The following is a 12294-nucleotide window of genomic DNA, read 5'->3' as shown; positions in this document are numbered from 1 at the left end:
AAACAAAATGAGACTCTTCACTGGGTGCCTTATGTTCTCAGAACCAAAACTGGACCTACCTACTCTAATGCAGGACTTCGCTGCAGTGAGAAAGCTTCCTCTCTGCTTCCCCCTCACCCTTCCCACATTATATTTCAAGGTGTTTTTGGCAAGCAAGAAAATAAATTAGGCAATGGGAAAAAAAAAGGCAACAAAACAAAAACTTTTTTCAATTATACCATTATTTGAAACAAAATCAAACAAGTGAAATGGACTCTTCTCCTGATGACTTGTGAGACAAAGGCAGCATTGACACGCACCAAAATGCCAGGAGCAGAATTCATGCCATCTGACTGCACTCTAATGCTGGATCCATAATCACTTGTTCTACTTGGCAGTTTTTACAAGCAGACATTTGTTAGAAAAATATACTTTGTTAGTGATGTTTCAGCTCAGAGTGCCCTTGCACAGTATTTGTATCACTGAGTATGTAGAAACTGAGTTTTTTCTGGCTGTAGCATTTTGCATTTTACAGGTGGTGACTTGACTGAACAAAGAAAACATCTAATTTTCACTTCTTGTTTGGTTGGTTTCACTTGCTGTAACTTATTTGGTGTTTTGGCTTTTTTTCCTTCTGTGGGCTCTTTTCCAGTTGTTTTATCATGTTTCCTTTTAGTTCAAATAAATAAATAAATAAAAGGTATAAACTGTATTTAAACTCAGATTCGTCGTTCCCGAAATAGGTTTGTAAGTTAAAAGCACTGCTTCATATGAGTGCCTAAACATTAGCTAAGGTAAACTAGAGCCAGTGGGCCTAAACCATAGGAAATGCATTCCTCAGTGTCACTGGTGTTGGAATGCCATATGGAGCTGGGAGCTCCTCAGACACCTCGCATCACCTTTAGTAAGCTAATTAGAGGAATGGTCCTATCACAGTTATTGGGAGATTATTTTGGAGGATAAACATTGGAGACCAGTCCGTTGTACAGGTATGATGCATTTTCTCTGTTATATCCAGCTCTTTACTCTGAGAGCACTTTGCTTCCTGCAAGCTTGGAGGGGTTACGTTGTAGAGGGGTTACGTTGGGTTAGCATTAGGAATTTCAATTGTAGTATTTAAGCTTTTTCAATTCTAAAAAATTGTTCTTCTGTTTGTAGATACTACTAATAGAGTAGCAGAACTGCTGATATTTAGATAAGGAATGGTAGTTTGAAATTCTTTGATGGATTTATTTAAAATGTGCTTTTTGAAGGAGTTTGAGATAGTATCAAGGGCTTTTCTGTGCCATAGCCTTAAGTTATTTTTTCTCTTAAATGAACAAAAATGGAGTAGAGGAATTCTGTAATACAGACCCAAAAATAAGAAACATCAGTCTCATGATTGTGATTTTTCCCTCAACTCCTTTTCCTTTGACTGGTGTCAGATTTTTCCTACTGCAATGTAAGCTCCTCAAAAGAGTTTAGGCCTTTTGTTTTTTCATTTTGTAGAGAGGGAAAACTTGCGCAAGTATTTTAACTCCCTGTGACAAACTAACTAGGGGAACTGCGTTATCCTGGCTATCTGGTAGCAGCAAGCTGTTTTGCCACTAAATTTATTTTAGGTTGAACAGTCTTTCAGGAGGAAGAGATGAAAACTCAGTCTATTTTATGCTGGAACATTTTGTATGTTCTTGTCTGATGCACAAGAGAAATATTATAGGGACCTGTACTTATTTATATAGCTCTTCAGAAAGCCTCAGAACAGTTTTGAAGTGCTAAATTAAGTATGAGGCAGGCAATTACATAATGCCCATATTTTACAAACAGGGATAATCACATAGTTCAGGAAGGTTAGGTGCATGAGACCACGTAGAATCATTAACACAAGTGGAAATAATGAGTCACAGCCCTGACTTCCATGTGCTTCTCTCCCATACTGTTGGTTTCAGTTGCTTCAGCCTACATTTGGCTATGAGAGGAGAGGTTATAAAGTACGTGCTGGTTAAATAATTTCATTAACCCTATTATGTGTGCTAGATTTCTCACTGTACTTACGATCTATGCTCATGTGTAAGTACGTTGATTGGCATTTTAAATTGAATTGTATTGGCCTGAGTTTCTTTTAAATCAGATTACAAAACTGAAACAGAATTAATACGACTAGGTAAGGATATTGAGCATCAAATTGTTCTTATTAGAAAACACTGGAATTTGAACTTCTAAATCTGTTCAATTGAGCTTGAGATCTTGGCCTTTTGTATAGGCAAGCTTTTATCATAGAGTTGTAGGCAAGGTACTTAGGAATATTGAATCAACACAGAATAAATTTGGCAGCGTGTTGGGTCATGCTTTTGATCTAGGTCCAGTCAACGGTGTACTTTACAGAAATACTGTGTGTACCACTTGACAGACCAAGTCTTTGGTCAGCATTGCCCAGCCACTTGGTCTTTTCATTAGCACTTCTAGTCATTTAAGGGATCATCTGTTTTTGAAATTAGAGAAGAAGCCTTTGCGTGAAAATAATTTTGTGTTCTTTTGTTTTAAAGCTGCTGTGTGGCAATATTAGTAAATATATAGTCTTACCTGCATGGTCTCTTGGAAGTGCTGTGTAAAATTTAAGATACAGTAAAAAAAAAAAAAATCTGTTTATCTTTCTTATTTGGTTATTCCCAAAACTTAGCGATAACAGTAATAGAGCACTTCATATGCAAAACCCTTGGGGTAGAGATTTGCAAACTCCTGGTGTTCATTGCCAAATTTATTTTTACAAAGCATTCTCACTCATTGCTGGTAGTACCAGCCCACATCTGAGTCCGTGCCAGTCCTTTTCCCTTTTGTGCGGTAGGGCAACTTTTGAACATGATCAGCCTTAAACTTACTTGGTTTATTGTAAATCTTTACCTTTCATATGGCTTCTTGGTGTACCACTTGAAGGCACTCACTTTTTGTAATATTAAACAAACCCTTTGTCATGTAGACTTCCATGACAAGTTAGTTATCATGCATTATTGATTGTATTTATTTAAAATACACAGTGTGACCAGAACTGCTGGCAGAGTTTTGTGAAGTTGGCTAAGAGGTTCCTTACTGAGAAGGGGGTTATATTACTACTGCCTGGAGGGAGCTTGTTGAATCTAAAATGTTTTCTAATTTTGTACTCATCGTGTTACCAGGTTCATTTAAAAGTTTGTGTTGTGTGATAGCATAGAATATTAGGGAATGATTAGTGCATCTACTGTACTTGCGTATGCTTATATACAATGGGAAAAAAATTAGATGTCATTTTCTGATAGGGCAGTTTGTGGTGAGGGCTGGGGTGCTCTATGCTGTACACAGGCTGGGAGCTTGGAAAGATAGTCACCCTGCTTCTGCAAGGTCAGGGACGGGATTTTGATGAAGATCGATACAGATCTCGTAGTAATAAGTTCAGCTACAATACGGAGTTCTTGGTGGCTTTTCAGCTAAGAGGGTACATAGTGGATAGGACGTTTCCCCAAACCATCCCTATTTCCAAAGTAATACTGGAGCTAAAGAGGACTTAATTTCTTTGAGGGTAGCTTGACTTATGTCTGAAAGGTGACAGAGTTGCTTGACAGAAAGGTCATGCTAGATATTCCTGAAATATGGAATTTATGTAATACAACTTGAAAATAGTGGTCAGTTACAAAATTTGTTGATATATGTTTTAGCCTTTTTGTATACAGCTTTTATGCTTGCTTCCAGCAAATGATTTGCATGCAGTGTTTTCTTTGTTTCAAGTTTGGTGCTTAAGCCTTTAGCGTGAGACCTAACTAGACTGTAAAACTCTTCCTTCAGCAGCTTGCTTGTGCTTGTGGTGTTAACCTTTCTGCAGGGGGTTGTGCTGTTTATTTACAAAATTCCATTTTCCAATTATAAAAAGAATATTATATTAAGAGAGTCTTCTTTTTACCAATTAGGTCAAAGTCCTAAAATTTTAAGACCTAAACCACATGGTTTAGAGCGAACTGATTCACAAACCATAGGTGACTTTACTACAAGAAGAAAGGGTATGTACTTGAGCACTGTATGTATGTGGAGCTTTATAAAAATAAATAAAACAAAAATTAAGCTGTTACTCTATAACTCTCCTCTAGTCTTTTCTTCTATTATAATCTAAGATCGTAGGCACGAATCCCATGCCAAGCAAAAAACTATGTAAGAATTTGTAAAGCCTTTCTGTTGCGAACAGCAGATGAATACGTTACCTTGACACTAACATAGATGCTAGATCTCTTAAATTTTAGATGTTTGTATTTTGGATTTACTTTTTTGTTAGTTTAGAAAAAGTATGTATGACTTACATGTAAGTTGCTTGAACTATCTTTTGTTAGGTAATAAACCTGAAATCACCGTTTACTTGGGTCTTCTGCTGTTGGTTAAATGCTGAAGGCAAAATATCAATCCTGTGGCCTTTTAATAATACAGTGATTTATGTAGGTAACTTCATGAACGTTGCAATTAGTCTGGGCTTAAATTAAGGTGCTGAGGTGGTGTTTGGTATTGTCATGTGAAGTAGAGCAAATTACAGATAACATCAAAAATCCCACAGAAGTGTTGCTGATCAGTACCTTTGGTTGTTAAAGCCCACTGCAACCAGATGAAATATTCCTTTTACAGTCCTTACTCTTTCTACTGGAGTGGTACCTTGGCCACTGATTATACCTGCCATTTAGCCTCAGGCCTTGACAGAGGACTGGAGCTGAGCTGATAATTTCTGTGTCACTCAATCTTCAGGATCATCTTGCCTATGTAAAGTTCAGTTCTGCCACTGTATCTCGTATGATAGCTTATACCTTGACATAGATGAGTTGTAGGTCCTCTTCTGAGGCTGTGGTGACAGCTTTTTATGAGCAAGTGAGTTGAAGTGGCACAATTACTGAAGCAGACTTGATATGCTTTGAGTAATTATGACTTTTTAATTAAAGGATAAAATTGTTTGGGATGCTAAAGACTTGTACTTATCCAGAAAATGTGAATCATAAGTCTTTGTTTGATATGTAAGATAGCTGACTGTTCAGTAAACTCTATCTGAAGAGTGAGTATAATGAAAGTATGATGAGTACGGTTCTGTTTTTTTCCTTGCAAGTAACAACCACGCTGATTAAGCAACTGATTTCTGTCAGTTCCTCATGTGGTCGCTTATGACAGCTTTTATTCTACATGAACTAGTTCTGCATGCCTGATACTTGATCTTGGTGAATTTGTTAACATGCAGCAAACAGATAATTTGGGGGATGGGTGGGGCTGGATGTTATTTCAATGGCTTTGCTTTTTATCCTCTTAAAAGAGTTTTAGGGAGAATGAAGTTGAGATTTGAACTGTGGCAACAGTTTAACCATATGTAATTTTGTTCCCTACAAGTCCCTTGATCCTTCTTGATTTTTTTAAATGCTTAGGAAGGACGAAACAAAAGTTGGAGGGAGAGATGATGTTTCTCACTAACAATCAACTTGTGTTTTTGTTCCAAAAATGGAATTTAAAAATGGCAATTTTTCTAGCACGTTAGCTATCACCAATGGCACAAACACATTGCTCTGCTTTCCAGTTGGTGAGCACTGAAGCAAGCCAAACACCTTTTGGAATTTAAGTATTGGCTCATCTCTCCATTTTGCAAACTTAGTTGCGGATTCTGCCCACACTTTGAGCTGTGAAACCTAATCTGTAGGGGCACATGCATGCAGTGAGAGCAGAGTTTGCATAATAATCATTGTCCACGAGCCAGGAAAAGTATACGGAGTTGGCTGTGCTGGCATTTTAAGCTGAAACTGTCAACCCTATCTGCACTTGTCAGTTCAGCAAGTCATTGTGCCACTGTAAACACAGAACATGATGCTGCCATTTTCAGTCTCTTCGAAATGGAAATTGTATGTATGAGTGTATCTTCCAAATTTTTAATTTTTTTTTCTAAATACTGTTGCTTTTTATTAACTGGAAAATTTAAACTACATGTTAATGTATCATAGCTTTATAGGAATTGAAGTGTCTCCTTTTCCTTACTAGTTTTCACTATTTGAAAAAGTATTTCTTTTTGGCATTTACAATTTGAAAAGCTATTAAATTTAAGTTTGTTTGGGAATGTTCCGTGCTTTAAGGTTGTCTGTTTCTTATATAGCAAAACCAGCTCCACTAGAAATAAAACCGCTGCCTGAATGGGAAGAATTACAAGCCCCAGTTAGATCTCCTATCACCAGAAGCTTTGCACGAGAGTAAGTTCCTAGCTTTTCTTCATTTGGATTAACTGTTTTTGTTGACTAGTGTTAATACATGTGTATACACATCTGTGTTATATTCTCAGCCTGTGTAATACAGATTGAGGTTTCCTTTGGAAGTGTGTGTGTATATGCATGCATGCGTTAAGACAAAGTATGTCAATGATTTTTTATTTTGAAATATATGTAAAAGACAACATAACCAAAAAAATGCAATACTCTAGTAATCTTGAATGAAAATTTCAGCTCTAACGTGCTTATTTTTGTTGTTTACCAGGAGGTTTAAGATATTCAAGATGTATTGTTTGTAAAATAATTCCTGGTAATTAGCTCCTCCAGGTTTCCCATGTCTCCCAGACCGGATTCAGTTCATAGTACAACTTCCAGCAGTGACTCGCATGACAGTGAAGAGAATTATGTTTCCATGAATCCAAATCAGTCCACTGAAGACCCAGTATGTAAAATCTACATCTTAACTACTCTCTTCCTGTGCAGTCCTTACTTTTAAATCATGCAAACACAACACAAATCCTTCCACTCAACATCACCTTCTTTTATATTTCTAGATAAAAAATCTTAATAATAAATCTGTGTAATAAAACTGCAGTTTCGTTAAGATTTCACTGTGGAAGTTAAGAGTATACTCATTTATAGTGACTATGGTTAGTATATATGTCTGTTCTACAAAACAGGTCAACATGTGATTTTCTCTTTTCCCTAGAAACCATCTCCTCTTGTCTGCCATTGTTAGTTCTAGACTATGTAGCAATTCAGTATCAGGGCATCAAGGGAAATAAATTATTCATAAAACTTCTAAGACAGGCTTAAAAACCTTTACTAAAAGGAGATCTTCCAAGAAATGTGGAAAGGATGGAGGGAAAAAAAGGATCGATATGTTTGTATTCTGTTGAAAACAACAACAACAAAAAAACCTGAGCTGCTTCTGCTTTTATTAGGCTTCTTTTTTTTTTTTAAAAAAAAAAAAAAAAAAAAAGTCAAATGGGGCTTTGTATACTAAATATCTATTCTTTTTTTTCCCTTTTAGGGAGAATTAATTCAGATGGTAAAGCTCCAAATATTTAGCTTGCAGTGCTGTCAGAGCTAGTTATGAAAAATTAGTGATGTATTCTGTGTGGTAGTTTGTTTTTGTTTCTTTGTTTTAACTGGGGAGAGAGAAAATGCAATGGCGTTCTCAAGTAAAAGAACAGCAGTAGGCCTAGTCCTGAAATGAAACATAGTCCAGAATATCCTTAAAGCAGTAGGGGGATACCTGCATCTTTGCTCCAGGTTTTGGGTCAGGGTAGTTTCAATGCAATTACAACATTTTTAATGCTTGGATTCTATTTTAGTGGGGAATACATTTTTCACTTTTAAAGCCTTATGAAGCTATGGTTTCCAAACCTCCTTTGGGGTAGAGCTTGCCTGCTGCCACCTTTTTTGTGCTATTCATTTGTCTGCCTTCCTATATGGCATGTGCTATCCCGTTTCACTACCCCCTGGACTCTTCTCACAGTGCTGCTTGCTACCCACCCCCTGCTGTCCCACATACCCTCCCCAGTCCCCTCCAGTCTTCTACCTCTCGTGCTCCATGGCTGCCTGTGGATACCACCTCTTAGGTCCCCCTGCGCAAGCCCCTCCTGCTGACTTCTCTGCAGCAGCTCAGACTCAGTGCAAGCTCATGAGCCCACGGAAAGTCTGGCTCGTATGTTGTGCAGTGTCTGACCTGTTGGCAGTGCAAGTGCGCTTCTCAGGTGAAGTGTGCTTCAGCAGTGGGGTGCCAATGATGTAAAAACCTAGCCCATCTCTTACAAGAGCCCTGTGCAAGAGGCACTGGTAAGTAAATGGTCACATCCCATTTTACAGATGCAAAAAATGTCCTGTTTTGCACAAATGTTTGGAGTCGCCTCTTCCCATAAGTAGAATCACAATTAGAAGTGGAGATTCCTGTTGATTCTTACAATGCTGTTTCAGGGGGGTTAACTTCAGTGCTAAGATGGTGTATTTAATATTGCAGCCAAAATGGCCTGTCATTAGTGTCTTCTGTTTGCTTGCACCATTCTTTCTTCAAGGTTGTTCTACAGATATCCTTCTGTTTTCATTTATTTTAAGCTTGTTTTCTAATGCTGATGTTCTGCCTGTCTAGTTTGTTTGAAAAAACATAACCTTTTCTGTTTAATGAGTAAGAGCTTTTGAAATTTATGCTGGAAACCTTTATACAGATCCCAATTTTTGTTAAATATGCAGAAATATATTTCGAGAGTTTGGGCAACAAAAATGAACCTTTGTCACAGTTGTTTGTTTGTCCTTGTTTACCACTTAATGAGTTGGACGATACAGGTGCAATGAATAACATGGATTGAAAAAGCCCGGCCTGTTAAGATTTAACCAATAAAATATTTTATTTCCTAGAGAACCTGAATGTTTTCAGATATGTCAAGGCCTTTGTTTTAATGTGTGCTAATTAATTACATAGACTTTTCAAAAGTTTTGATTTGTTCCAACAACATCTTAGAAAGGAGTCCAGACTTTTTTCATCCTTTTCTGTCATCAGCTTTGAACCATCTTGTTTAGACATGTTGCACTTCTGTTTTATTTAATAAAATCAGCAATATTCTGCTTTCTTTCAAGTTGCTGTCAGCCTTACCCTTCTGTCTTTCCTTCTGCCTTCCTCTTCATTTTTTGCTGACTGCTGCCCTCTGTCTTCCTTTTTTTCTTTATCTTTTAGAGAAGAGTCCTTCTATTGTACTGTTCCTATAACACCTGTTAAGAGGGAGGGATCAGGCTGGGAGAGGACAGAGGAGGTGAGGTTGTAAAAGTATGGGCTAATTGAAATTTAGGTATGCAATGCAACTTCAGTTCAGGCAGCTCTGTACAAATTCCCCAAGTTTTAATATTTTAGTTTTAATAATTGAATAATACCTTTTGATTTTAAGCTTAATTATGGTAGCTTTTGAGTGACATGCAAAAGTTTCATTTGGAGCTTTGCTGCTATTGTAAGGCTGAAATTCTCCTCAGGTATTTAATATCAATTATTTTTTATAATTGTGATTAAGAAATGCTAGATTTGAGATGTAACAAATTCTTTAAGAAATAAATAAATGAAGGAAACACCAAAACCACTCCATTCTTATATTGTGATATGAAAGGGGTATTAGGTGGAAGACACATTGATTTGGTTGCAACCTTAACTTCGGGGGGTTGTTTTTTGGGTTCCCTTACCGAACCCCCCTTGGCTTTTGACTCTGTCCCAAGCTCAACATTGTTCCATTTCCACTTACAATTTAATATACTTGTTGCACAATGTCAGTAAAACTTGCATGGTTTAACTGATTGTAAGACCTCAGCCAGTTTTTTTAACCTTGAATATTTTGACAGTTTATAATAAGTATATTTGATAATTTCAACTATTAGCATGTACATCGGCAGCTGAAATTATTTGTATTATAATTTCAGAATTTGTTCGGTAGCAACAGTCTCGATGGAGGAAGCAGCCCCATGGTAAAACCTAAAGGAGATAAACAAGTAGAATATTTAGATCTGGACCTAGATTCAGGAAAATCTACCCCACCTCGTAAGGTGAGCAAATTTTGAACTTGTGCTTTTCTGCCATGAGGTGCTTAGAATTTCTTCACAAGTAGTTGCCGGGAAAGAACCTCCAGCAAGATCACCCTAATTAGTTTGTCAAAGGTCAATTGGAGAGGTTCTATTGGACCTGTTATTGAAAGGTACTTGTTCTATATCTGTTTGAGACATGCATTTAATTTTCTAATAAATAAATTGTTAGTTTGTTATAACTGTTTTTTTTTTTTTTTTTTTTTTTTTTCAACCCCCCCCCCCCCCCTCCCCACCCCCGTCTTTATCCAGAAAAAGAGCAGTGGTTCAGGCAGCAGTGTGGCAGATGAAAGAGTTGATTATGTAGTGGTTGACCAGCAGAAAACACTAGCACTGAAGAGCACACGGGAGGCATGGACTGATGGGAGACAGTCTACAGAATCTGAAACACCAACAAAAAGTGTGAAGTGAATATACTGCCTTTTCTTTGGAGAACAGAAAGAAGTGAATTTTGAAGAATTACAGGACCACAATGGCAGCATGGCTTGATTGTACAGTATTCACTGGTGCGTGAATAGGTTCTTGACCGAACAGGATGGAAGCCAAATGACACTTCAAATGTATCAAAAGAATTTTAAGATCATAAATCGACTATGTGGTCTCTGGAAAATTTGCAACCTGTAAATAACATGTAAAATAGTATCGCTTAGCTTTCAGAAAACTTTTTGTTCTGTAGTTAACACATCTGTAGTATTACCATGTTTATGCACTTTTTCAGTTACAATGTTGGTTCAGGTATTCCCAGTTAGTGTACCTTAACGCCTAATTTGTTTGGAGATTTTTTTCTTTACACTACTATTTCTTACAATTTTAGGTTAATTAAGCTACATGTAGATACAGAAATTAATATTTGAACTTCATTTAACAACTGAAAATTGATTTTTGCGGAAATACTTTCACAATTGAATAATCTACTTGAAATGTCAAGAGATGACCGTTAGTTATCTACTTGTTTATATTTAATACATGCAAAAGATTATTTGGAAGTCTACAGGTTACCTTCCTAACAAAAATCGCTGTGAGTTAATAATAATGAACTATACTGGGTTTAGACCTACAATCCTGGCTTATATGTTAGTTGTTAGTGGTGGAACTTCTATTGTATTTTATTAATGACAGTGTTCTGTGTTTGATGGGTGAAGATTCTGCAGGGTGGGATCTTACACTTTTAAAGACTGAATAATTAAATATCAAGTAAGCCTGCAAACCACTGATGGCATGCAGTAATATTGTGATCTCACACTTATTAACAAGAAATAACCTTTATATTATTTACAGAAGGTAGAGTATATAAATCAGGTACGTACCAAGCACTATTGTGCTAATACACTGATCAGGTTTAGACAATGAGCTTTAGTTTTGTACTATTTAGAAGTTCTAATGTCAGTTTTCAGTTCAAGATTAATGGGACAGTTTGACATTCACTGTTTGTAGTACTAGCAAAATACTGTGATTTTGAATTAGACATAATTCAAACAGAAATACTATGTTTTGACACCATAGTGCCCTTCTTATGATCTTTATTTTACTTTATTCTCCTGCTTGGCCTTATATTTAAATCCCTATGCAACTGATATTTTGTATCTCTGTTTTTAAAAATTAGGTAATATTCTTAAATGATCCCCTTGTAAACCACTTGTCGCTCTTTCCTGGTACAGGATTTTAAGCTCTGTATACTGTGATCCTTTATTTTACTATGCCAGTTCCAAATAATAATCTGTCTTGGTTTAGAAACATATTGTTGTTGTTATCTGGAAGAAAATAGAGCTCTTTAAATACATGAACGAGTTAGGTCTAGATAGAAAATTTACTAACACTTTTTCTACGCAAATGCCCATAAGTAAGTGGTTGGTTTTATTTTCCCACCCAATTGTTTTATTTTGTCCAAGTCATTTAAAAGTTGAGTATAAAGCTGTGTTGTTTTCCAGCATGTTGGCCTTAGTACTGTGCCTATTCTACCGTTGGTTGTTTCTCTCCCCTCACAGCCACAATCTACCATGTGTAAATTATGTTATTTTTAACAGAGGTTCTTCTTAAATTAGTAATATTTTGATGCTTTGAATGTTCATTTTAAAAAAAAAGACTAAACACAATGCATTTTGAGGTGGATTTTAAATAAATCAAGTTGTTCAGTTTTGATGTGTAAATTCTGTCCTGTGAAACAGTGAATGGGTATTAATATGTGTGTAAAGGTGCCTAGATACAAACCACTTTTTTTCCCGAAGTTGTACATTATCTCTTAGTACCTTTCAAACAACAACAAAAAAATGGCTAGAAGAGTTTTTCAAAACAAATCTCTGATGTAAAACCCTGCCACCAGCAACTAAATTAATCCGAGTCCCAGCCTTCTGAGAGCCAGCAGTGATGCAAGCCAGGGGACCTCGATGGCTTAATCAAAAGTAGTTGAAATCCTTAAAGACTCTGGAGCTATAACTCAACTCTGCTTTGAAGGTCTTATCCAATAGTGAACTGCTCCTCACTGATGCTACAGCTG

At 36.6% G+C, this 12294-nt stretch overlaps 1 protein-coding gene across 12 annotated transcripts in view; it reads left to right on the top strand.

Moving 5' to 3' along the window:
- The window catches only part of GAB1 (GRB2 associated binding protein 1), a 97144-nt gene extending 85197 nt beyond the window's left edge, over positions 1 to 11947 (top strand). For 7 of the 12 annotated variants that reach the window (XM_035326260.1, XM_035326256.1, XM_035326255.1 and 4 more), the window contains 5 exons: positions 3897 to 3986; positions 6092 to 6185; positions 6519 to 6642; positions 9642 to 9764; positions 10053 to 11947. In XM_035326260.1, coding sequence (XP_035182151.1) covers positions 3897 to 3986; positions 6092 to 6185; positions 6519 to 6642; positions 9642 to 9764; positions 10053 to 10211 — 590 coding nt within the window. In that variant the 3' untranslated portion in view covers positions 10212 to 11947. Of the gene's footprint in view, positions 1 to 3896; positions 3987 to 6091; positions 6186 to 6518; positions 6643 to 8913; positions 8990 to 9641; positions 9765 to 10052 lie in introns of those variants that run through there. The other 5 variants (XM_035326259.1, XM_035326262.1, XM_035326257.1 and 2 more) reach the window with 4 other exon arrangements.
- The last annotated feature ends 347 nt before the right edge of the window (positions 11948 to 12294 follow it).

The sequence above is a fragment of the Oxyura jamaicensis genome, chromosome 4 (genome assembly GCF_011077185.1).
Source record: "Oxyura jamaicensis isolate SHBP4307 breed ruddy duck chromosome 4, BPBGC_Ojam_1.0, whole genome shotgun sequence".
NCBI lineage: Eukaryota > Metazoa > Chordata > Aves > Anseriformes > Anatidae > Oxyura > Oxyura jamaicensis.
Note: the sequence above shows the minus strand (reverse complement) of the source record. Positions and strands in the feature narration are given on the sequence as shown.